The sequence below is a fragment of the Ictalurus punctatus genome, chromosome 24 (assembly GCF_001660625.3).
Source record: "Ictalurus punctatus breed USDA103 chromosome 24, Coco_2.0, whole genome shotgun sequence".
Taxonomy (NCBI): Eukaryota; Metazoa; Chordata; class Actinopteri; order Siluriformes; family Ictaluridae; genus Ictalurus; species Ictalurus punctatus.
The window spans coordinates 19,040,465-19,067,842 of record NC_030439.2 but is presented as its reverse complement, the minus strand read 5'-3'; the positions used below and the strand labels follow the sequence as shown (position 1 = coordinate 19,067,842).

The following is a 27,378-nucleotide window of genomic DNA, read 5'->3' as shown; positions in this document are numbered from 1 at the left end:
AATGGATGTCTCTTGGGGAGTAAAAAAAAAAAAAACAGGGCAGTGCGTCAGTGTTTTGGTTGTTTTTTGGTATGTACTTAATCGTGTTTTATTCCTCGCTGCAGCAGATGATCCGATCGTGCATTAGAGGGAAATGATAAATGCATGTTACTCGTTGGCTCTAATAGAAAACGAACGGCTCTGTCAGTCTCCATTAGGTGGACGGGAGAGGGCAGAAATAACAGGATGGACAGAGGGAGGTCCTCTTATCCTTTAGCTGTGATCTCAGGCTCAGTGTGTGTGTGCGCGTGTGTGTGTGTGTGTTTCTGCTTCTTAATAAACTGCTGCACCCTGAGGCTTTGCTTTTTCCACAGAAATGAAAGGAAACCACCCAGAAAGATGACCAAAAAACAACCAAAGCGTCCCAGCGTACAAAAAAACAGGCTAGCATAAAGACCAAATGAGTCACGATTCTCTCGCTTTAATGGGGGGGCGGGGGTGGGGGAGAAATGAGATGATCCTTAATTTTCACTCCATTCGGGCTCAAATAACAGTAGAGCTTCTTTAAGGTGGTGAGATAATGTAACCTGAATGGGTGAATATTATTATTATTATTATTACTATTATTATTATTATTATTATTATTATAGTATTATGTTACCCAACATCAGTGTTTTGTTTAAACAGAGCTACACACTGGATCTGGTTCTTGTGTGTGCTAAAATGATGACACAAAAGATCATTTTAGTATGATTCGGCCCTTTCATTGGACTTAAGGTGCTGTTTTCATCATTTCTAGACTTACGTGTATGAATGCTTAGGACCATTACCATACTATACACCCTTCGTAAATATAGAGCGTATTCCAAAGAGCGTTTGTGTACGGATTGTTGGTCCAGTTAGCAATATCTCTGTTTGATCAGAATCTAGTCAAATAAAATTTTGAAATTTCATCAGGTCTTGTAGAAATATGTCAAACCTGAGTGTATGTCAAACAGTGGAAATGAATCCCGTTTTTTAATAATGTTTCCAAGGGGTAGCATGTATGAAGAAAACAGCAGGGGCCCTAACACCGAGCCTTGCGGCACACCGTACTTTACTGACGTCACGTTAGAAAGTTCGTCATTTAAACAAATAAATCGGTAGCGATAGGAAGGTTGGATCTAAACCAGGGGTGTCCGATCTTATCTTATCCGGAAAGTTCCGGTGTGGGTGCGGGTTTTCATTCCAACCAAGCAGAAGCCACACCTGAGTCTATTGAAAGCTAAGATCAACTGATTAAACAGGTGGAATCAGGTGTGGCTCCTGCTTGATTGGAATGAAAACCTGCACCCACTCCACACCGGCCCATTCCGGATCAGATCGGACACCTCTGATCTAAACCGTTTTAATGCCTGTCCCTGAATACCAGTGTAGTTTTATAATCTATCTAAGAGCATGTCATGATCTATGGTGTCGAACGCAGCATTGACCAGTAATCGTCCGGTCTTTAAGTCAGACGTTTCGCTATAACCTCAGACCGTGTACCCAAAAGCACTTATGTACTTTTGACCAATTGTTCACAGAATCAAATCTGATGTAATAACAAAATTACAGACCCACATCCAGCCTGCCTCTGCTCTCCGAAACACATTTCCACCTTCGTGTCTGAAAATTCCGATCGCGGTCTGACGAACCGTGTTTCAGCCGGTCGTTTCAAGACGGACGCCACGGCCGCTCGTTTACCTAGAACCAGACTCCAGGAAGATTTTTGCGTTTTTTATCGGTTTCTCCTCAATAAAAAGGTTCCAGCATTACCGTGAAACTCGAACAGAATAGTGTGTTCTGGAGCGGTTCGACATGCGCGATTTCGTGAGCCGCACGTAAACGCCTCCTCGTCTTTCTTTTCACGCTCCATAGAGATTTACTGACTGTTACAGAGCGCTGACACTGGAGACTCCTTCCATAAACGTTACATGAACGTCGTCTTACAGAAAAAAAACAACAACAACTTATCATCAAAATCAAAAACTGTATATATTATTTGTTAAATAAAGAAAACTCGCATGATAATCTGTTTATTATGTAGAGTATACGCCATACAAGTCCCTGTGTAAGTTGTTACTATGGAAACAAAACCGTATGAGAACATTGCAGCAGAGCGTTCATATAAACCCGTGATATGCAGCTGCACTGTTGTCAGAGCTGCTGTTATAGAAAATATTTCTCTGATGTGTTTTTATTATTCCTTTATAAAATAGACATCTGGCAGAAAATGGAAGCGTTTTACGGCTCCATCATTTTCCCTTTTCCTTCTCTGCGCTGGCTTTATTGTGAGGCCGCCACGCTTTTATGAGTCGATATCGCTGTGAAATCCAAACAATAAATATCGACGTGCAGCTTTCAAATAGAGGATGTTGTGTTTTCTGACGCCGGAGATTAAAGCCACGTTTAACTGCGGCACCTGGAGATCACGTTTTCCCTCTTTCTGTCTTCCGACGTGAACGAACCACGTTACGGCTGCGGCGTACCGTACGACGGGCCGAGCTCCGAAACACGGAAAAAACAGTATTCAAATGGCGCTACGTCTCGAATGGATGATGATGATGATGATGATGATGTCATTTAATTCAATATTATCTACAATTATAGTGCGAGCGTTTCATATTTCATTCAGCACTTTTTTTAATCACCTCCGAGCTGAAAATGTGCTTCTGGGTTGACTGAAAAATGTCGGTGCTGCAGGCGAGAAAGCATTTCGAAAAAACGTATTAGGGAATTCATTTATGATTTATTGCGTTTCATAATTTATTCGGTAATATTTAAAAACATCGGGCGCAGGGATATTGCCTGTCTGACTGAATCAGTACACACACTGTAGACTGGACTGAAATATTCGCATTCAAATATATAACTACAGAAGGCCGCGTGTACGTGTTCCGCTCGTGTTCTCGCTCAAGGGTCTTCGTCGTCTGCTGGAGGGAGATTCATATTGAATCTTGACACAGTCTAAGACACTAAACCGGGAGATTTGCATTTATATCTGCAGCGTTTAAGGGACGCCGTTATCCAGAGCGCCTTACAGAAGTGATTCGTTAGTCTGTAATGAAAAACATATATTCATACAAAATACAAAAATATATATTCATACATATTCATGCAAGTACAAACAGGCCAGGGGTTAAGAATACCATACCAATACTAAGTACGGGAATAAAACACCTCGGGGCATGCTGTTAGAGGAAAGTCATCAATAATAGCGTGGTGTGATGAGGTAGAATTTTCCAGAGACAAAATTGCCTATTTCTTCCATCTTCTATACCGCTTATCCTTCCTTCAGGGTCACGAGGAAACCTGGAGTCTATCCCAGGGAGCATCGGGCACAAGGCGGGGTACACCCTGGACAGGGAGCCAATCCATCGCAGGTCACACTCACACACCCATTCATACACTACGGACACTTTAGACACGCCAATCAGACTACCATGCACGTCTTTGGACTGGGGGAGGAAACCGGAGTACCCGGAGGAAACCCCCGCAGCACGGGGAGAACATGCAAACTCCCCACACACAGGGCCACGGTGGGACTCGAACCCCCAACCCTGGAGGTGTGAGGCGAACGTGCTAACCGCTAAGTAAAAAAAAGAACATGTCATAGCTTGATCTGTTTGTAGATAGTTCCTGTTAGCGCTTATGTCATAGCAGCTATAAACATCCTTTCCCTGACTAGTTTCTCTTTTGATAATAAGACAAAAAAAAAAAACAGCATGGGTCAAGTTGAGGCGTGCTTGTTGTTCGAGAACATCGTACAGAGCAGGGTTTGGCGAGTGGATTCTGGTATGTGGGGGTATATTTGGGCTTTGTAGGTAAGCATCGATGTTTTAAAGCTGATGCGGGAAGCTACCGGGAGCCAGTGCAAGCGAACGGCGTAATCGGAAAATTACGCGAGGGAACAAGAGGAGGTCAAAAACAAGGTATCCAGCTGCATTCCGATTCAGTTTGCAGGGATCTAACGGCATGCGGGGGACGATCTTCCAGGAAGCAATTACAGTCCGTTCTTAAGACGATGAAGGTGAGAAATGGCCAAATGCTTCCGATGTTGTAACTGTAAAAAAAAAACAACAACCTTTTTTGAAACAAGCAAGACACACTTAAATCTAGTTGAAGTATGCCAAGAAATCTGCCAATGGGGTAAGCAAAACCGACCTCAAATCCACATGCACGTTCTCGCTGTGGTTGCTGGGACAACGGTTGCTGCGATGGCCTCAGGACTGCGATTACCACGTACAGTTCTGCACTCGGGTCTCCTTTAGTGAACAGTGGACTAGTTCAACAAACAGACTTCATATAAACACCATAATGAACTTTCTTTTACTCTCACACTATCCGGCGTGACCCAGATGAGGACGGGTTCCCTTCTGAGTCCGGTTCCTCTCAAGGTTTCTTCCTCGTATCATCTCAGGGAGTTTTTCCCTCACCACCGTCTCCACCGTCTCCCTCAATAGGGATAAATTCACACGCTTAAAATCTCCATCCTGTGTGTATATATTTCTGTAAAGCTGCTTTGAGACAACGACCATTGTTAAAAGCGCTATACAAGTAAAACTAAATTGAATTGAATTGGAGGTGTGAGGCAAACGCACTAACCACTAAGCCACCGTGTGCCCTATTACAAGAATTTATCCTTTAATATAAGATTAATAATTGGCAAAAAAAAAAAAACAGCTTACAATAAGCATAAAAAAAACACAATTTCTTCAAACAGCGTAATAAAAATAAGTGACTTTGTCTTAAATGAAGGCACCAGAAGCGTTGTTATTTTTAGCATTTTTATTAAAACGCTGCAACATGGTGTCAGGGGTTATAGAAGGCGGCGGATGCGAGCGAAGATTCTTATTAAATGAAAAAAACAAAACAACGAAAGCCGTGAAAACACGAACCATAAATGTAACAACGGACACAAGGCAAAAACATGCGGACTACGAGAGCTGTTGTAGGACTCGTGACAACACACGAACACGACGACGACAAAAGCTGGACGATTAGGTGCTGAGAAACTAGACCTTCTATAGGCGTGATTATTACTGTAGGGGTAACACGGAACAGGTCAGAGTGATCAGTGGGACATGTGACATGCTGGGGCTGATGGGTAATGTAGTTCAATGTGGATTTCAGCATAGATGCTTCATTGAAGAACTTGAAGTTTTCAAATAAGGAGCACCATATTGTTATTGGTTAACTCTAGCTCAATTCTTCAAATCAGAATACTTTTCTACGTGCTTGACGAGAAGATTTTTCCTCTTACGCAAACTCCTTTCCCAGAACAAGGCTTTTTTTTTTTTCTTCACTTTCGTAAAATTCCTTTTTTTTGCAGTGCAGGTTAGCAGCATGAGAAGAGAATGGAGCAGGTTTTTCAGAACTATACCAACGTTTTGGCACTGCATCTACACCTACGTTTTAGACCAGATTGGACAACCCTGGTCTACATGGAGCAGATGTGGATCTACCCTTTCATGTCAATTGATATAAGCATCCCTCTAGGGAGTAAGATACTACAGCTGGGCTACCAGTTCCAGGGCTCATGAGGATAAACAAACTGCCGGGAGATCAATCAGTATCAGGACAGTAATCGTTACAGTCGTAGTTCGGCTGATCTCGTGGCATGAATATCCTCAGTAACAGCGCCGCTTTGAACCCGGGGTCCTCGAGATCATTCTAGATGAGAAAAAAAAAGACATCTAACTATAAACAGGACAAGAATTTCGGAGACAGAATGACACCACTTGGCAGTTGCTAATGTCTGAGACATCTAGTGTGCGCACACACCCCCCCCCCCCCCCCAGTTGTTATAATCCCCCCCAGTTGTTATAATCCCTGTTGTCTTCAAGGCAATCGAAATATGGCCAGATGTTATGGAGCCATTCGAGATGGAGATAATGAACAAAATGAGGTCTTTGTGAGAGCGTTGTGGAAGCGATAGCATCCGGCAGACGAGAGAGATGAACGTCGTCTGCAGAAAGGAGAGAGGAACGTATTACGGAGACGGGAAACGAGGGAGTGAAAATGAAGTGTAATAATAGAGGTAGGAAGGAAAGAATGGCATGTCTTGTTAATCTTCAACTTCGAAGAAGGTGGTGAAGTTCAATCAGCAGACTCACTGCAAGCAGCTTGGAAGACAAGTTGTCCTGCGTTTTGGAGAAGGAAGATCTGAATAACGGCGGTGTTCTTCAGCAGTTTAAGTACGCAGAGTTACCAAACATTTCACCTTGTCTCGTTAGGTCGAGAGGTTTGCTATCGGCCCGAAGGGAGGTTCATCAAAAAGAGTCTCGGGATTGTTCTGCTTTCAGAAATTTCCCCCGTTCTGAGTTTGTCACATTCCTACTTTCTCTTTTGGTTTTGGTTTTGGTTTTGGTCTTGTCTCTGCCTGTCATCGGTCTGATTGCGTATCGTCCGTATCTAACCCTGTCTGCATGTGAGTAGACCCTTGCTGTGGATTACGGCAGGACAGTGCGCGTTTGATAGCCCCTAATAAAAACTGCGTTGCGTTTACATTCTTGCATCCTACATCAAACCACACGTGAAGTATTGAAAAGTTTGTAACTGTAACATCAGCCACCGTTCTATTAGCAGGATGATGAGCGAGCATCTAAGGAATCGTCGATTCCGTCCGTGCGGATGATCTTCGGATTCGACGTCCGGGTTTTCCTCCGGTTCGCTGGTTTCGTTCCACCTCCTGTACGGAAATCGTGCCGGTGACTGGATTAACTGCTTTAAATTGTCACACTTTAAAGTGTGACTGAGTGTGTGAAAGCGTGAATGCTTTGGTGCTCAGGATCGACCCTGGATCGGCCGCCACCCTGACCAGAATAAAGCGGGTCATGAGGATGAATAGAAACTTCTTGTTCTCACTGCAAATGGGTTTTGTTTCGTGAAAACGTCTGGGTGACGCATGTGACCCTGTTCCCTGAGAAGGGAACTCCGACGTTGCGTTAAGCACGCGAGAGGCGCTCCCCATAGTGTTATGCTTTACGCAACGTCGAAGTTCCCTTCGAAAGGGAACACGAGCCGTTATTGAAAATGAGGGAAATGCTCACTCTGTGTCTGAGCAAATGAACTTTTTTTACTTCGTTTTCACTTGTTTTGAGAATATCGACGGAAAAACGTTGTTTTCGGATTTATCGAGTGTAAAGGAAGGGTTGGAAAGATGTGTTTTTGGTGGTCGAAAATGGCTTTTAGCGTGGCTGGAAAGGCAAAAACGGATAATAAAAGATCCAAAAGCTGAATGCGACTGAGCGGGTAGAAGAGGGTTGTTTTTTTTTTGGTTTGTTTGTGCGTTTTTTTTTTTCTATGATGATTTAAATATTTAAAACGAATCACACAATCCATGGTTTCACTTTGATAAAATTGTTCCTTAACCCTTTCGTTCCTAGCAATCTCCATTTTTCTGACTATTTCATTTTGGCCCGTTTCCATTCATTTGTGCTCCTTTTCTCTCTTTTTATCAGTCTTTTATGAGGACCGTGATTGCTTCTTCTGTCGTATTATGTAACGTGCCTTGAGGCTTGGTGAAATTCACTTTACGGAAAAAAAAAAAAAAAAACTTGTCCATGAAAGGCAAAAAAAGGAAAAGAAAAAAAAAAAAGCAAAGCTGCTTACAGCAATAATGGCTCTGTGGAGTTCAGCCCCTTCTTCATCCGTTTACAGAAACACAGAACCCCGTTCGTGATAAAAAAAAAAAGAAGCGCCGTAGGTCAGAATTTTGAAAGCCTGGTACTGAATAACAGGCGACCCGTTTCTCCGTTTTTGCGAGCGCGATCGTACGGATTCGACTGTAATTAGCGAGTGTTGTAAATATTTGCTCATTACAGATGAACTGCCAGCAAAGCCAACATGCTGCTCTGGTAAATTAGCGCTGCAGCTGTTTATAGCCGTAGGCGTTTTCCTTTAATTGATACGACAACGCTGTGTTGTGATTCGTGCGTTTATAAACGCCTTTTCCCTTTTTCCTCTTTCCGTCTCCTTTTTTTCTTTTATTCTTTATCTCACTCTCGTTGTTTGAATAATGGTGAAGGAAATAGCCTGCTGGTGTGTGTGTGTGTGTGTGTGTGTGTGGGTGTGTGTGTGTACAGTGGTTTTAGAGCACAGTCATGAAAGGCATTGGAGTGAGAGGAGGGACAGAGGTCATTTTACAGCCAGCCTTAATGGCAGACGAGAGCCGAGGCCCTTTGGACCAGATGCTGGCTTTCGTCTGGAGATTAAAAAAAAAAAAAGCGTTTAAAACACCTTCATCGTGTGCGTACACCCGTCGTGTCCCATCTGATCAGGGATTTCCATTAAGGACATTCGAATCACTTACTTAAAAGACCTAGAGTTTTTAAATAATCGTTTCCTTTCAGTATGTACTCCAGGTTGCAATGTCGTACGGTGTTTCAAAGCGACTTTATCAGTTAATATCACAATTTGACTGACAATAATCTTTAGTTACAGTTAGATTTACCAAGCACTTGTCTAGACACGCAGAGCGCTTTGCATAGTATTGTGTGTGGGGGGAGGTGGGGCTACACTAGTGGATGATGCGACGGCAGCCAGATTGCACCAGAACGCCCACCACATACCAGCTATTAGTGGAGAGGAGAGAGTGATGTAGCCAATTCAGAGATGGGGATTATTTGGGGTCTGTGATAGATAACGGTCAATGGGGGAATTTGGCCTGGACTCCGGGTTTATACCCCTACTCTTTTACGATAAGAGTCCTGAGACTTTAAATGATGACAGAGAGTCAGGACCTCGGTTTAAAGTCTCATCTGAAAGATACAGTATGGTGTCCCCGACCGCACGACAGCTTAGTGGTTAGCACGTTCGCCTCACACCTCCAGGGTCGGGGGTTCGATTCCCACCGTGCGCCCTGTGTGTGTGGAGTTTGCATGCTCTCCCCGTGCTGTGGGGGTTTCCTCCCCCAGTCCAAAGACATGCATGGTCTGCTGTCTAAAGTGTCCATAGTGTATGAATGGGTGTGTGATAAGGATAAGCAGTATAGAAGATGGATGGAGTGTCACTGTACTGGGGCATTAGGGCCCACACAGTCCACAGGGTGAGTGCCCCCTGCTGGCCTCACTAATACCACTTCTAACCAGCAACCTTAGGAAGTCTCCCATCCAGGTACAGGCTCAATCCTGCTTAGCGTCAGTGAGAAACCAGGCGAGAGCTGCACGGAGACATGCCTCTGGCTTTAAGCAATTCGGATGATGCAACTTCTTGTTGAACTTGTGAAATTAAATATTTCAGAAAGGAAGAGTATGTTCAGGTGAAAGCTTTAACTGAATATTGTCATTTTTTTTTTTCATAAAAATGAAAAAGTATGTTTCAGGCATGTAATGTAATGTAAATTGATTGAAATATTAATGCGGAAATGAGTGAGGAGTGAGGAGGCTGTTCTTACAGCAACAGAACATACGGTATATCTATTTCCTGTATGGCGTGTACTTGTACTTGTACTGATGACGCCAATACATTCAGCGTTTATATTCGTTTGGTCAAATTTTCATTCCCAAACAGGTGAACATTATTTACATTTATCTCAGTGCATTTATCTCAGTGTCTTGTCATCACAGGTAAAGAAATGTTCAACCTTTTATTCTGCTACGGTTTTAAACAAAAACAAATAATAAATCGTTCAAAACAAAGGAATTTCTTCGCGGTCTGTTTGCGATGTGATCCGTTCATTCGAGGAGCAACGTTAAATGGATTATTTCCTTATGTTTACGTCTCTCTGGTTGGTGGGAATAAAAAGAACGCTTAAAATGTACTATTTTCTTATTTATTTATTTATTTATTTATTTATTTTTGCTCATTTCTGTGCGATACAGATCACGTGGTGTGTGAAGAAGAGTTTAAATACGCCATGCTCGCCCTCAACTGTGTATGCCCGGGGACGTCCACTCTGATTACTTTACTGATACATTCCTCCAGAGGACAGTGAGTATACACACACACACGCACACACACACACACACACACACACACACACGCATACACATACTTTCAACTAACTGAATACCGAACTAATTATTAGCTAATTACTGCTGTAAGTCTGGTTCCTCTTGAGATTTCTTCTTCTGGTCATCTCAGAGAGATTGTCCTCGTGACTGTTGCCTCTGGCTTGCTCATTAGGGATCTAAATCCACATCCGAATATCTGTAAAGCTGCTTGGCGATGTTGCCTATTGCTAAAAGTGCTAGACAGGTCAAATTGAATTGAATTCAGGTGGCACGGGGTTACTCTTACTGTCTGTGTGGGTTCCTCCGAGCTCTCCTGCCTCTCAGAAACATGCTGGTTGATGAATTGGTGACTTTAAATTGCCCCGTGTATGAGTGTGTGTGTGTGCATGGTGCGATGGTTTTCCCGCCTCGTATTCAGCGTTCCCGGTACTCACTTCGGATCCATCACCTCCCTGACCTGGATAAAACGCTCACGGAAGACGACGACTAAATGAACCCAGCTCTGACCTTAACCTCACTAACCAAAAGGAACTGTTTTGGCTGTCTTTTTGTAAAAGTATCATTTATTTTGTGAGGACCAGGTGATTATGAGGACATTTGACACTATCCTGACATTATGAGGACTCTCACAAATGGCTAAAACCATATCCCATGTCCCCCCCCAAACCCCGCCCGACCCCCCCACACACACTGATTCTTATTGTTGCTAAATTCTGCCATGTCTACAACTCAAGTCACACACACACACACACACACACACACACACAGACCTGAATTTTTACCTACAGTGCGTGTTTTATTTTCAGAACAGCGCCTTTAGAAACCTTCAGGCAGCGAGGAGGAGCCTTTCAGCCCCTTAGCAGGTCCGTAACCTCACAAACATCATTTCACTGCTTAATGTGAAACGGCTCCTAGTGAAGCCCATTAAACACTTTCCATCAGGATCTAATGGTTTTAATGGTTTCCAAGAGTCCTCTCGTAATTGATCCAAGAGTTTCAGCATGTAATTAATTACACTGTTGTATCTTAATGGAATACTCGCCACCTCTGTCTAGATAACCGCCAATGCCGCATATCAGTGCAGGAAGTCCATTAGGTCCATCGAGTCAGACTTGCGTAACACTTGTGCAACATTTACACCGACAACGACAGCCGTTATCTGTAATGCATTGTGCTCAGAAGTTGGATATTTTCCAAATCGGTACTTCCAGTTTTCCGATCTAATCACGCTTTTCCAGACGCTATGGGAACAAATGAGCGATTCTAGATTCTGTCGTTGTTTCCCTTGCCGAGTGTCTCTTACTGCGATTCGGTATGTTGAGTTTGGTTTCTCTTTTTATCAGGGTGCTAAGAGAAATGAACAGGGACATGTGGGCGGAGCTAGAAACTGTGCAGGACACCGATTGGTCAAACATCACAGTAGTGTTTTTACCGAAAAACTAAAACGTTTCTAACTATAGGGAAGTTTTATTTTCTTACCAAAATATTTTTTTCCTTGTATTGAGTGTAATGTTCCTACATTTATTTATTTGTTTGTCTGTTTAGTTACTTATTTACCCACAGTATGTTTTCTTGTTGCTAATGTTTCGCTTGTTTTTACATTTTGTACTTTGTGAATCTCTTCCTATTCACTATATACGCTCACTACGTAGGAGATAACGTAATGTATGCTGATATTAACTAATATTAACGTAATGTTTACTAACAGTATGCGCCTACAAGTATGGGGTGTCCCCTTGTGTGTATTTTTCTTGTATTTTAACATCACACTCAACATGTTTGAGAAGACTAAAGTATTGACACCCATGACCCTTTGCCTACGGGTTGTTCACGGCAAGATAAACCGAATTCTCAATGCGTGTTCATTGGGAATTATGGCTTACGGGACCGTTCCATTGGCCAGTTTATATTTTATTGGGCGTTGCCTTATTCCCGCCTGATGCCTTGAAGAGGTGTGATATTTGGAGATTAGGATTGTGTGTTGTGTTGTCTAATGTTGGAGGAGTGAGGTGTGAATCGTTAAAAAGGTCATTGATGTTTTTTTGTTGTTTTTTTTTTTCTCCTGTGCCAAAGGGAAGGAGGAGCAAACTCAGCCGACCAATGGCAGCGCACGTACCGCCGCTGCTCGGCCAACGAGGTGCATCACATCCGGCTGGAGGAGAGCAAGTTTTTCGGGGAGTACCAGGGCAAGAGCTTCACCTTCGCCTCATTCCACGCACACAAGAAGTGAGTTGTGTGGGTATTCAAGGCCCTTTCTTTACTTCTGGTGCTGATGAAAGCATTGTATTGATTTTTTTTTTTTTTTTTTTTTTTTACAAAAATTTGCGTTCGAGTCCTTCGGATGCGACTCGGATTGATTGATTTATTTATTTGTTTATTTTCTTCAAAGCTCTACTGATTTCTGTCCTAAGCTGCTGCGCTGTTACACTCCCCCAGGGGTTCTCTTTCTTTTTCTAGAGATCCCATAATGTTGTTTTGCAGTGCCCAATTTGCTCTGCGGTGTTTCTAACCAGCACCTCATCTTCAAAATTGCTTTCCTTCCCATCACGGTTAATAGTGAGAGCGGTTATGGAGCAGCATCCGTCACCCGTGCATCAGGTGCAGTTGGTGCGATAGGAATGATTACAATCATAACCTGGGATTTAAACCCGCCAGTTTGTCGTACGTATCATATGTTGTGTATCTACAGACTTATACTGTATATTTAATACAACGCAACCGCTAATAAACACCCATATGATGTGAACCGTGTATGGAATAAAACGCTTTGGGGCGGGGTTTTCTGAGTTAAATCATCAGTGATGGAGCGGAGTTACAGTCACCAGGCAAAAGCTGATTCTTTTCTAAGAGCATCCTGAAGTGTTTTATTCCTCTTATGCCACGGCGATTTAAAAACAACCGGAATGTTTTACTTATTAAAGCGCCGCTCACTCTGTGTACGTTTCATCCATTTGTAGTTATGTGCGACGGTGTGGAACGAAACAGTGAGCTTGTCACGTTGCCACGGAAACCACGTAGCGTGAACTCCTCTATCCCGAAGACGTAAAGTTAGAGCTTTACCTCTGACGGTTACAAAGCGCTGACACTGGAGACTCCTTCCATAAATGTTAAATAAATAAACACCTCTTTACAGACGGTTTTAATAGGGCCGCGTGCAGTACGAGTCCCTGTGAACGAGTGTGTGTGTGTGTATTGACAGATACGGCGTGTGCCTTATTGCCGTACGGAGACTGGACACGGCCAACATCCTGCTGAACCCTGGCCCGTGCCACATCATGGGCGCTTCAGACATCTGCTTCTACATCAACATCTCCAAAGAGGAGAACTCGGCCTTCGTCCGGGGCCACAGAGAACCCAGCAGGGGCTCCGGGGACAGCGCCAGAGGCGTACCGCAAACCATCTACCACGGACTCACACGTCTGCCTGTCCACAGCATCATCGCCAGCATGGGTCAGTCAGGGGTTAATAATTATGTTCGTGTGGTTGCATGAACATTGGGTATTTGTAGAATCTGCTCTATTAACCACGTAGCAATACTTTTTTTGTTCTTTTTCCTTTTATAGGCGCACGTTTAAGGTCCCACGACCAAACACGTCTTGTATGAGACCTTTTTTTTTCCTTAATACGTGCTTACATCTCCACTCGCCGTCAATTCGGTTAGGTGTTGATGACACGAGCTGGTTCCTGTCCATTTTAGCCCACTTTTCCATTACTGCAGTTCTTAAGTGCTTAAGATTTTCTTCGCAGGAACTTTAATATCTAAATCTACATCCGGGTTCATAACACTGACTACGTTTACACGGACAGCGCTAATCTGATTACGGACCTTATTCTGAATAAGACGTATAATATTCTGATTAAGGTGTTTACACGAGTCGCTTTTAGAATACTCCTTTCATGTTCCTGTGTTACGTGTTATAGAACGTAGATGGATTAACGTCACACGTCATTACGTCACCGCGCTACGCCGTCCGACGTTCCCTCCGGAATTTCACGTATCGACGTACAGTCGGTCGTCGTTATGGGACCGTATACAGTTTTGGGTGTTTCCTGTTTAATTTTACGAACGCTTCGAGCGCGGTTAATTATTAGTCGTGCTGTACGGGCTAACAGACGACCGCTTGAAGCCGTGGGCCGCGTCCCAAACCGCGTACTTACCTACTATATAGTGGCTGAGATACGTGTATTTCACTTCCTACTATATAGCGGGTAAGTACGCGGTTTGGGACGCGGCCGTGCTCTCTCGTTTGCCGTCAGACGGTCGCGCGCTGCCGTGTGTGTACGTGTCCTGTCGCACAATGCGGTGAAAACTCTCACACGGCGTTAATAGTGTGATTAAGGTGTGTACACGTCTAACAGACGTCGATAACGCGACTAAAACAGGAATACTCCACACGTCTTAATTCCATTCGTGTTTACTTCGAGTGTGACTTTAATCAGATTAAGGTCATCAATAATCTCTGTTCACGTGCTAGTTTCTTAATCAGAGTATCATCTTAATCGGGTTCATATCGGATTATTGTTGTCCGTGTAAACGTACTGAGTGGCTATTGTTAAAAGCGCTATAAAACTCTAATTGAATGGCCAACAAACTGACCATCGATTTTTTTAGTTATGTTACATTTGTCAGGTGCACGAACTATCGATATTGAACAGTGCTGAGCTGCTGTTGTTGGGGGTGACTCTGGGTTGTTTTTTTTATCGTCTTGGAAACATAGGAAATGATATGACGGAGTATTTATTGGATTTAAAAACGCACCCTGTAGCACAGCGGTTCCAGAGAAAACGCGTGATTGTACATCCACACGACTATTGCACTCATCCTGTATTACACAGTAGTTGTTAATAAACATCATTATAATTGGATTCATCCGAATAGCGTGTTGTTATGGTTAGGAATCCGAAAACTGATTTAGGAGTAAGACTCTAAAACTAAACGGTTTAACGGCGTCATTTTATAGTCACAATTTAACACCCGAGTTATCTCGGTTATTAGCAATAAAAAGCACGTGAGTGGAAACAGACACGTAAAAGACGTTCCACCCGTTTTCAAAACTCATGTTGAGGTTCGCTCGGTTGCTCAGTAAAAAAAAAAAAGAGAAAAATTCTAAGCCGAACAGAAGATAAGGGTGAAGATAGCGTTGTGGTTTTTTTAATCAGGTGCGTAGCGGTTGCGTTTTTTCGTACTGAAGTGCTGAACAGGAACTTAAGGGAAAAGTGTGGGCACGGTGATAATATAGACGTCTCAGATTATGACAGACACGCCTATTAGTCCAACATCTCCACCTAGTGAAACGGGTTGGAAATGAAATCCTGTCTGTAACGCCGCCATCCCAGTGACCACAGAGAAAAAGATGACATTTTTTTTCGCTATAAATACTGAACGCCGAACCAAAAAAAAAAAAAGATTTAAAATATCAAACCAAAAGTAGCCGGTTAGAAAGACATTTTTAATAAACCTGCCATGCACAGCTATTTTCCTACCTCCAACAACGTTAGCTCGCACACCACTAGCTCTGACAATCAAATCTAGCGTGCGTGCTAATCGCTAGCGATCATAATGCAAACAGAGCTAAGTGCAGCTAATATTCATAGTAAGAGATAGCTCGCGTTCCCTATTTTTTATTATTTATTTATTTGCATTTACATTTTTAGATTGAAGAAAAAAAAGAAGAAAAAAAGAACTCTACTTTCTAGTCACTGTGCTTTAAAGCCATGAATATTTTTACTTAAAGGTGAAGCTACGTGACCACGCCTTTGGAAATGTGCTGAGGGAAAAGTCGAACATTTTATGTGAAGTAAAATGCCGATATGGAAGTATGGTAATTACCGTAATAACCGTTGGAATTTCGTCTTCATCCAACATGCCAGATGCTGGTGAGATGGCGCCGGGATTTAGTCTACAGAACATGGACTTGATGTGCTGAGAATTGCTTTAAGTTAAAAACTTGGACTTGGGGGCGGATTTGTTATGGAAGACGTGTTTATTATTAAACTGCTAACTTCATAACGCCGCTCCTGTGTGGTCACATGCTAATCTTACCCTGCAGGCACGGTGGCCATAGACCTGCACGACTCCAGCGATAGCAGCCCCGAAGGCTCTGGCCCAGGGGGCGTGGCTTTGAGCACGGGCAGGACTGGACGCAGCGGAACGCGCGTGGAAGTGGGTGGTGGCAACACGTTGGCCCCGCCCCCTGTGGGTGGATCAGGTGAGGACAGGAGGCACAGCATTGCTCCAGTGCTGGAACTTGTGGATGGTGTCCACAGCCACACCTTCGACCTGCTGGGGGACCAATCAGAGGACGAGGGGGGAGAGGATGGCAAAGAAGAAGAGGAGGAGGAGGAGGAAGACGACGTGTTGGGGCAAGGAGAGCACAAGGGCCAATGGTGGGGAGCGCAGGGCGAGTAAGTAGACGACGAGGTTCAAAATTAGGGTTAGTATTAATTAATAAATGGATTGAGGTTAGGGTTCAGTGAAGACATAGCGAGAGATTATTTACCTGTAAATAACAAACACAGTAAAACCAACATGTGTGTATCTGTGTGTGTGTGTGTGTGTGTGTGTTTGGAGCAGGTGGGTAAAGGGTTACCCACTGAACTCCCCGTACATCGGAAGTTCTCCTGCGCTCTGCCACCTCCTGCAGGAGAAGATGCCCTTTTGCTGCCTTCGCCTCGATAAGGTGAGTCTTCTTTCAGTTATCGTTTCCATAGTAACAGCTTACACAGGGACTCGGTGGACGGATGGTGGATGGTCTGCATGAATGTATTACGAAAGCGTATATATCTGTCGATGCGGCGAAGTTTTCTGTAAGGAGACGTTTATTTAACGTTCCTGGAAGGAGTCTCCAGTGTCAGCGCTTTGCAACAGTCAAGAGGTAAAAGCTAGACCTTTTCCGACGTCTTCGGTACAGAGGCGTTTACGGCAAGCTGCGTTGTTTGTTTTATTAACTCGAGAGAGAGAGAAAAAAAAAAGGGAGGCCGGCGATTTTATAGCTGCTATAACATAAGTGAGAACAGGAACTAACTTAAATATTAAATGTAGCTATAAACGGATAAGAATTATGACGTATATGCTTGGCAGATTCCCATGTCTTGATTATTACCAGACGTTAAGGCAGATTTGAGTCTCGGAGTCCCCGAGGTGTTCGATTCCGTCTTCATTTTTTTTTTACGCTGGAGGTGTTTATTTATGCGCTGTTAATAAGTCGGGTCTCTTCAAGTCCATGTTCCTTTGTTCTCCCCGTGTCCCAGGCGTGCCATCACATGCCCTACGAGGACGCCCGCTCGTACGGTTTCAAGAACAAGCTGATCATCGTGTCGGCTGAAAGCGCCGGTAACGGCCTCTACAACTTCATCGTGCCTCTGCGAGCGTATTACAGACCCAGGAAGGAGCTGAACCCCATCGTGCTCCTGCTGGAGAGCATGTGAGTCATAAAGCAACAGCGTCCGTCCGGCTGTACGTCTCACTTTACACCTCCAGGAAATGACATCAGGATAAAATGATCAGCCAATGGGATGACATCGAGATTTGGTTCGATAAAACGACAACAAATGAGTAAATATGTGCAATAAGGGTTTAGACTTTTCGAATTAGGCTAGTTTTATGCTGCAGATTCACCATATTTACACACCTCAGTGGCTAGCTAGCTAATTAGCACCATCTAATGCAACTGCTAGCTGTGTGGCTAACATAGCTAACTAACCTGGCATTATCTGAGCTTTTGAACTGAAAACTGAATCAGGGTTTAGCTAACGTTGGTCTATTTCTTAATGTATTTGAAGTGTTTTAATGATTGTATTTGAAGGTAAAGGGATTTATTAGTAACTTGGGCCAGTGATGTATATTTTGTTAATAAGCGTTAAGCTATTTCTCCAAAAATATGCACACTAGGTTTTTTTTTTTTTTACATTTATGAAGGAAACTTTTAAAATGTCTTTCGCCTTATATTTATATACAGATTTTTTTAAAAACATAATAACCCAGATGACACCTCGGTCGTAGGATCAGCGGTAGGATCAAACATAAATAGATATTTTTAGTTATTTCTTATCTGGAATATTCGTTCACGAATTATGTTGTATGTTAAGTCCTCGTTTTTATTTCACTCACCAGCCGTGACCCCGTGTCCGTCACGCCGCAGCAGCCCTCGTTAAAACACGCGACCTAATCGCCGCGGTTTCGCCTGTGAAGGAAAAGTGATTCGGCCCACGACAGACCTCTGATGCGATCAGACGGGATGAAGCTCTGAGTCATTCGTTTTAATGCTTCCCATTTACTGATTGCAGGTAGGATTTCATCGCACAGACTTCAGTTGTCAGTTCGGGCGAATCCGATCAGAGACACCGGGGGAAAGACATCGGGTGGACGTTTAAGTCACCTCGCGCTGAAGATAATCAGCTTTCGCTTATTTTATTCCTTTTTTAATCTCATTTCTTGGCGGTTCTGGAGAAACCGACCTCTAACTGGATTGAACAGAAAGATATAACTATATCAGGCTGTATTTGTTCCTCAACACTACCCTGAGCATTGTTTTGTTTTTTCAAAGTATTGCTTTATTGGTATTTTTGTTCTTGGGTATATACGCCTTATTGAAGTAGATTTTTTATTTCTTAAATATGCACAATTTCCTACTCGACTCAGACGAAATCAGACGAATTACGTTTAGCATCTGAAGTTTGCTATTTATTTATTTATTTTTTTTCAATTTTGCCAAGATTTCATTTTTAAAATATACAAGTATTTTTTTATCTACCTTTATTACCGTGGACACTTGAGAAGACGTACACTCAGTTCCTGATTTATTAAAGTTTTGTGTGATCAACGTATCGAGAGTCCGATCTTCACAACACTTGTTTGTGGATGCGTATCGTGGCACGGACAAAGGAGATTTCTGAGGACCTCAGAAAAAGACTTGTTGACTCATCAGGATGGAAAAGGTTTTAAAAAAAAATCTCTAAAGAGTTTGGACTCCGCCGATCCGCAGTCAGGCAGATTGTGGAGGAAATTCAAGACCATGGTTCCCCTCCCCAGAGGTGGTCGACCTACAAGGATCACTCCTCGAGCGAGACGTGTAATAGTCTGCGAGGTCACAAAGGAACCCAGGGTAACTTCTCATAAACTTCTCCCTCACATTGGCTAATGTTAACGTTCATGAATCCACCATCAGGAGAACACTGAACAACGGTGTGCATGGGAGGGTCGCAAGGAAGAAAGTCACTGCTCTCCAAAAAGAACATTGCTGTTTGTCTGCATTTGCTAAAGATCACGTGGACAAGACCAAAGGCTATTGGAAGAATGTTTTGTGGACGGAGGAGACCAAAATAGAATTTTTTGGTTTAAATGAGAAACGTTATGTTTGGAGAACGGAAAACGCTGCACTCCAGGATAAGAACCTGATCCCATCTGTGAAACATGGTGGTGGTAGTGTCATGGTTTGGGGCTGTTTTGCTGCATCTGGGCCAGGACGACTCACCTTCATTGATGGAACAATACATTCTGAATTACACCAGCAAACTCTAAAGGAAAATCTCAGAACATCTGTCCATGATCTGAATCTGACAAGAAAGTGGGTCATGCAGCAAGACGACGACGCTAAACACACGAGTCGTTCTACTAAAGAACGGTTAAAGAAGAATACAGTGAATGTTCTGGAACAGCCGAGTCAAAGTCCTGACCGTAATCCAATAGAGACGTTGTGGAAGAACCTGAAGCGAGCAGCTCCTGTGAGGAAACCCACCGACATCCCAGAGCTGAAGCCGTTCTGTTCTGAGGAACGGGATAAAACTCCTCCGAGCCGACGTGCAGATGATCGACACTTACCGCAAACCTTTTATTCCTGCACAAGGAGCTCGCACCAGATACTGACAGCAACGGTTCACACACTTTTACCCCTCACAGATGTGTAATATTGTACCATTTCCCTCAATAAATCAATGACCAAGTATAATATCTTTGTCTCATTTGTTTAATTGGGTTCTCTTTAACTACTCTTACGACTGGTCCCCGATGATATTTTAGGTCATACTTATGCAGAAATATAGAAAATTCGAAAGGGTTCCCAGACTTCCGCGCACCACCGTATATTCCCACCTCACGCCCCGTGTCCTCGGCTCCACCGCCATCCCGAAAAGGATAAAACGCGTACTGAAAGTGAGTGAGTCATGCAGTTCTCAAAAGGCCTTTAAAAGAAAATCTACTGAGCACACATCATCCAATCAAAGTACAAATTACACCCTATCTCTGTGAGATAAAATCTCAGCAGCGGCAAGAAAAAAAATAAAGAAAAAAAAATAGGTTGAGGTTTTGAGTAGAAGTAAATTGGAAAAGAAATGGGTTAGAGTAGCATATACGGATCTAAATTGGAATATATATTATATACAATTCCGCCTCCACACTGAGGACGAAATTGTTTCTAGTAGGTATAATCTCGCCTTATTTGTAGCTTCAGTGCAAAACAATTACAAAATAAAAAACCCAGCCATGGCAGTCTAACCAACCACTCCAGCCTGGAATATTCTACGTGTCTAAAACTCGGCAATCAAAACCTACTCCCAGCAGGTACAAATCGAACCGCCCACACTAATGAGTATCACTTTTATTTCTTGTTTGTGTATGTATGTGCGTGTGGGCTCGCTCGTTCTCAGACCTGAAGCAGACTTCCTCGAGGCTATCTGCTGGTTCCCCATGGTCTTCTACACCGTGGGATCCATCGACAAGTAAGAGAAGCCTCAGGCGTTTCCTTTACTCCATACTCTCCTTCTCGCTAATGAGAAATTCCTTCTTCTGCTCCTTACTTGTGTGTTAAATGTGTGTTTGTGTCTAGTCTGGACAGTCTCTTGCGCTGCGGCGTGACATTCGCAGACACCATGGTGGTGGTGGATAAGGAGAGCTCGATGATCGCCGAGGAGGACTACATGGCCGACGCTAAAACCATCGTGAACGTACAGACGCTCTTCAGGTGCTGATTATGAGTGTGCATGAACGATGGCCTCTTTACCTCTTTGAATGTGCCTGGAAATGAATATTTAAGTGCGTTTTGCTGACCCCCCCCCAACATCCCGTAGACGTGACAGCTTGACCTGCAGATATCTAGTGTAATCCCTCGTTAATAATTGAGCAGTGCTCAGGATGTTATTACAGCTCTGCCGCAAAAAGAAAGCACCTCGACTTTTCCTACATCCTTTTGAATGTCCAGGGAATAAGATCAAATATCAGATGCCACGAGTGTACCTTCCGCCATCATTTACGCATTTGAATGGCCGTGTAATACGAAGCAATGCGATAACATGAAGTACAAAATGACCTTATATGGGCACGGGCGTTGTTTCGACTCAGGACAGCTGGAACTTGCTGCTATTGTCGAGCGACAACAGCGCTTCGCATTCGCGCGATCCTGAGAGTAGGCTAACGGTTGAGAGGTGGGGATTTCGCCAGTAGTTGCTGCAAGCCTTTTATAATCGACCAATCGGGGTGCGAGAAGGTGGGAATTACAGAAACGGGTTAAAGCGATGCGACCATAAGCACATCATAATGAAACTAAAACCGAATCCCGGACATTTTCTCGAATTTAGATGCTTTTTTTAAAGGTCGGAAAAAGAGGACGTATGGTCAACCTGGATAAATGAGGCCCGGTGTCTTTATGGTAATGCCCGTTTTAAGTGGCGCGCAATTTCTACGGTTCAGCAAAGATTAGCTAGCGAAAACGTTGGTTGAGTATAAATTTAACTACGTTATTTTGTGCACACCTTAAACACAGCTCATATAACCAACTAAACATCTTTGAGCAAGGAGATATGACCTTTCAGCTCATTTCAGCGCTAGGCCTAACATTTCCACACAGATGAAATGAGTAGAAATTTGTTAGAAATGTATCTGTATCAGAAATCGGTATCCGGGTGTCTGGAGTCACTTTTACGAGTCCCTTTGGCACAATCTCTGGATCTTCTAATTTAAAATACGTCTGGTGCCTGAAGCTCGACTGAGATAACGCCACATAGGAGCTGTTGCTAAGCAGTGATTAGAGGGCTTGAGGTTTTTTCTTCTTCTTTTTTTTTTTTTTAAACTAACCAGTGTTTAAGTGGACATTTGAACGAACTGAGTAAACAAACTGTTTTGTCCCACAGGCTTTTCCCAGCTCTCAGCATTATCACAGAACTCACGCACCCAGCCAACATGCGCTTCATGCAGTTCAGAGTGAAAGACCACTACTCACTCGCCCTCTCCAAACTGGAGAAGGTCGGTCCTGTTTCACCACCGACTGCTTCTGCTGCTTAAACTCAGAGACTCGATATAATGCCACAGTAGCAGTGTGTGTTTTGGCGAGCGCTGTAAGCTAATCGGTGCGTGATTTGTGTGCTCCACCCTGCAGAAGGAGCGAGAGCGAGGCTCCAACTTGGTCTTCATGTTCCGCTTGCCCTTCGCTGCAGGGAAGGTGTTCAGTGTCAGCATGCTGGACACGCTGCTGTATCAGGTAACAGCCGAACCGGTAATCCACACTCACGTGTCCTTCGTGTGATGATCTCAGAGCAGAAAGCGATATACACTAGATAATGAAGTGATCTCTGTTGTTTGTGGTGTGTGTGTGTGTGTAAGTCCTTTGTGAAGGACTACATGATCTCCATCACCAGATTGCTGCTGGGACTGGACTCTATGCCTGGCTCAGGCTTCCTGTGTGCAGTGAGTATGATCATCATCATCATCATCATTTTCACTTCTGATTGGTCAGAAGGTGTTGATTAATTTTCTGTAACAGCAGCTTTGACAGTAGTGCAGTTGTAAATTACAGGTTTATATTCATGTGCAGTTTCATAGCAAAGATTACAATATTTATTTATTAAAGAATTACACGTCATACTTTTTATCATCGTCATGATGACAGAGATGATCGTTATATTGTTCCTACAATCATCATGGGACACATGATGGAGATGACAGCAGCGATGATGTCGATTAAAAAAGTTGTGATAATGACTAAGGTGATGATAACTGACGATAATGACGACTGTGACTATGTGATGATGACGATAATGAATATGATGATGAGGATGAAGACGATGACGATAATGATGACAACAATGACGAAAATGACTGACTGATGACGATAATGACTATTATGATGAGGATGAAGACTGACCATGATGATAATGACTATGATTATGACACTGATGATAATGACTGATGACCATAATGATTATGATGACAATAATGACTATCATGATGAAGATAATGACTGATGACGATAATGATTATGACAATAGTGCTATCATGATGACGATAATGACTATTATGATGAGGATGAAGACTGACCATGATGATAATGACTATGATTATGACACTGATGATAATGACTGATGACCATAATGATTATGATGACAATAATGACTATCATGATGACGATAATGACTGATGACCATAATGATTATGACAATAGTGCTATCATGATGACCATAATGATTATGACAATAGTGCTATCATGATGACGATAATGATTATGACAATGGTGATAATGACTATCATGATGATAATGACTGATGACGATAATGACTGACGATGACTATGACTATGATTATGACAATAATGATGATAATGACAATGATGATGACTATAATGATGATAATGACAATGATGATGACTATAATGATGATAATGACTATGATGATGACAATAATGATGATGATAATGACTATGATGATGGCCATAATGACGATCATGATGACTATGATGTTGACAATGATGACGATCATGATGACTACGATGATGACAGTGGTGATGATGACGATGTTGAGTATGACCATAATGATTAAGGTGATGACAATGATAAGGATCATGATGACTATGATGATGATAATGACTACAATAATGTCTATGATGAGGATTATGATGACTACAACGATGATGATTAATGACGTGTGCTTTTAGATGAAAATCACAGAGGAGGACTTGTGGATCCGCACTTATGGCCGGCTGTACCAGAAACTCTGTTCCTCCACAGGAGACATTCCCATCGGCATCTACCGCACAGAGGCTCATAAACTCCCCGTGTCTGAGGTACACAAACCTGCAGCAACACACCAAAATCAGCAAGATAGTCAGGGTTATCTTCACTATTCCACTCCAGATGTGAACGATGTGGCTTCTCCTTCACAGTTTCCATGTTTCAGTGCAACATTTTTTATTGACGTCTAAATGCAACTTTTTAAGGGATCTGAAAGTCTTACTTTACGTATTTCATTGTATTTCCCAGCGTTCAGAAAGCACCAACACAAACAAAAAGAAAACGAACCTTTATATAAACTATTAGCCTTGATTATGGTTCAGATTTAATATCACGCATGGGTTTTCATCCTCTGTATATGTGAAAACTTGTAGTAAACGTTTTATCTATATTTATCTATATTTTCTTCTGTGTAATTTCATCCCCATTCGAGCAGTAACTCCGCATCCAACGTTGATTTCATCTAACGCATTTGTCAAATATAATCGTATCCCTCCCGAGTTCACAGAGAGCCGAAGAAGCTCCTTCAGAAGGTTCGTTCTCATGTCCACGTGCTTCCTCCTCATCAGTCTCAGGTGTCCATCACGGTGGAGGACTATGAGGACACGCGGGAGCTCCGAGAGCCTCTGCTCTGTCGCTCTGGTCCTCATCGCAACTCCACCTCGTCCGAGCCACTGTCCTCCTCGTCCTCGTCCTCCCATGCCTCGGATCACCCACTGCTGAGGAGGAAGAGCATGCAATGGGCGCGGCGGCTGAGCCGGAAGAGCGGGCGTGGGTCGAGTGGTGCCAAGGGAGCGGGCAGCGCGGCCGAGAGGATCACGCAGCAGAGACTCAGCCTGTTCCGCCGCTCCGAGAGGCAGGAGCTCAACGCCCTGGTGCGCACACGCATGAAGCACCTCGGACTCTCGCCATCTGGATTCAGTAAGTGTGTGTGAAACCAACACCTCTCACATCTGTCTCCGCAGAGTTCTTTCATGTACCGTGGCTTTGTAGAAAGTCCTTAATGTGACCGTTCGGTCATTTTATTTCTTTCTCAAGAGCAGGGGAATTCAAATAAAACATCTAATTCCTGCATTACACAGCTCTGGATAAGCAACAGCTTGTACTGGTTCTGTTTTGCTTCATAGTGACATTAGCACTTTTGACTAGCGGCATCGACTCTGAAGAGACGAGATATCTCAGGGAGAATAAACGCACACTTGTTGTTCCCTACACCCTACCAACTGCAAAGTACACTACACGGCCAAAAGTATGTAGACCTGACCGTTGAACATCCCATTCTATGAAAACCATGGGCATTCGTTTGGAGTTTCCACTAGATTTTGGGGCGTGGTTGTGGGGGATTTGTGATCAAGAGCGTGAGTGAGGTTGATGTGAGCGCTGATGTTGACGTGAGGAGGCTCCAGTTCCAGTCCATCCCAAAAGGTGTTCAGTGGGGTCGAGGTCAGGGCTCTGTGCAAGACACTCGAGTTCTTCTTTGCACCCCAGAACTGACATGCTGGAACAGGTCTGGGCCTCGTAGTTCCAGTGAATAGTAATTCTACAGCATTGAAAGACAGATTTCCGGCTTTGTGGGTAAAAATTTGGGGAAGAACCTCCTAAGGGTGTTATGGTCAGGTGTCCACATACATTTGACCATATAGCGTACATCATCGTTCGTTTCGAATCCCCTAGCCGGCGTTTTTGCGTACACTACACGACCGACTGCAGAGCATTGTGGGATTTCAGAAGTGTGCTCCCTTTTTCTGTTCATTCTGCTACGGTATTAAAGGTGCTCTACTGGCTGTATCAGACGGTGTTCTCTCTGTCTCTCTCTCCTTATCCGTGCCGTCTGGAATAAGACGGAATGACTGACCAGGGCAACAGACTCTCCTACATCCTCATCAACCCGTCACCTGACACGCGGCTCGAGCTGCACGACGTCGTGTGAGTATACCACAATGACATGGTTCGTATAACAACGCAATCCTGGTCAGTCATCCTTAGTTGTAGCAGTAAGCCTTATTGACGCTCGGAGCACACCGTCATTTCGGTCTGATCTTAACCGCAGCGCTTGTGTTTGTATTCTGCAGGTATCTGATCAGACCTGATCCTCTGTCTCTGGTGCCTAACCAGGGGGGTGGGCGGAAACCCTGCGTCGGCAAATCGGACACGGATCGCCACCGGTTCAACACGCAGGACAGCACTCACCTCTGATCACACACCAGCACAACTCCACACCGGCCTGGAAGTGTGTGCGTGTGTGTGTGTGAGAGAGAGAGAGAGAGAGAAGAACAAGAGACCGGAGAAGACTGGACTGTGAACTGGAACTGATTCCAATCAGTTGTTTCTTGTCTTTCTTTCTTTGTTTTTTTTTAATCCAGAAGACTGTCGAATGCATGGACCGGTTACGATTTTATTTATGCATCGATTTTTTTTCTCTCTTTTCGACGCGACGGAAGCCGAGGCCACGTAAGTGCATTTAAACGCGAGTCCGTAATTCGTATTAGTCTACGTGCATGTGAGTATATGTTCGATAGCGAACACTGCCGATCCGTTCTGGACTGCCAAAGGAACATCGATGCCAAACGTCTGTTAAAGGAGGAACATGAATCCTCCGTCTTTGTCTCATGAGCAGCCCGTCATGCCTCTTATCTGCTCTGTGGTCCATCTTGGGGACTCCCCCCTCCGCCCCCCCCCGTGTTACGCCCTGTGGCATGGATATCAAGTGTTTCTCATAAGCATTCAAATACGGTTTGACTTTTCCAGCTCCCTGTGGCATTTCGATATGTGCCAACAGCACGGCGGCCAAACAGGAGCTTATTAAACTGGCAGGGGCCCAAATAAGTGAACTTTCTTCCACTCTCCATCTGTTTTTTTTCCCTCTCGAAGGAGACTGTTGAAACTTCTACATCTTTAATTAATTCATTTTTTTTTGTTTTTTTTAAAAACATTTTTGGAAAGTTTCTGTGCAGCGGTCCTCACCGCGCTGTGACGTTAGCCTTGATAAGGATTGTGTATTTGGCTGTTTATTTAGCTTTTTAACTCCATTGCTTGACCTATTGTTTTTGTCCTCTGTCACTCGAGTGTGTTGTTGTTGGCATGCCCAGAGAGGAGCCTGCATGCCAGACTCGCCATATACCCCGACCGCTTTGTGCTCCTGCTGGCATCAGGCTACGGCTGCCTTCATTCAGTGCCATTCACGCACAAAGGCATTATGTACGGAATAAAAAGTAATCAAAACACCAAATCAGAGCCTTTCGTGACTTTCATCATGAAGCGAAAAGCTGCTGCTGAGAGACCACGCGAGTCTCTATAGCGAGAACTGAGTCAGTACTCCATTTTATCCCCATGTTATAGTTAAAATGCCACACCCACTCTGACCACACCCACTCACGCCAACCACGCCCATTCGCACATACAGACTCTAAACACAGACGCTGACCCCA

General features: G+C 43.6%; 1 protein-coding gene across 2 annotated transcripts in view; it reads left to right on the top strand.

The window, feature by feature from the left end:
- LOC108257500 (potassium channel subfamily T member 2) overlaps positions 1-27,149 on the top strand; it is an 88,627-nt gene extending 61,478 nt beyond the window's left edge. The window contains exons 15-30 of one of the 2 annotated variants that reach the window (XM_017455319.3): positions 9,825-9,933; positions 10,763-10,819; positions 12,030-12,182; positions 13,156-13,406; positions 16,007-16,361; positions 16,531-16,636; positions 17,208-17,380; positions 20,601-20,672; positions 20,780-20,914; positions 22,080-22,191; positions 22,325-22,426; positions 22,549-22,632; positions 23,875-24,003; positions 24,520-24,871; positions 25,792-25,876; positions 26,023-27,149. In XM_017455319.3, coding sequence (XP_017310808.1) covers positions 9,825-9,933; positions 10,763-10,819; positions 12,030-12,182; positions 13,156-13,406; positions 16,007-16,361; positions 16,531-16,636; positions 17,208-17,380; positions 20,601-20,672; positions 20,780-20,914; positions 22,080-22,191; positions 22,325-22,426; positions 22,549-22,632; positions 23,875-24,003; positions 24,520-24,871; positions 25,792-25,876; positions 26,023-26,146 — 2,399 coding nt within the window. In that variant the 3' untranslated portion in view covers positions 26,147-27,149. The remainder of the gene's footprint in view (positions 1-9,824; positions 9,934-10,762; positions 10,820-12,029; positions 12,183-13,155; positions 13,407-16,006; positions 16,362-16,530; positions 16,637-17,207; positions 17,381-20,600; positions 20,673-20,779; positions 20,915-22,079; positions 22,192-22,324; positions 22,427-22,548; positions 22,633-23,874; positions 24,004-24,519; positions 24,872-25,791; positions 25,877-26,022) is intronic. The other variant, XM_017455320.3, reaches the window with a different exon arrangement.
- Positions 27,150-27,378: the final 229 nt, after the last annotated feature.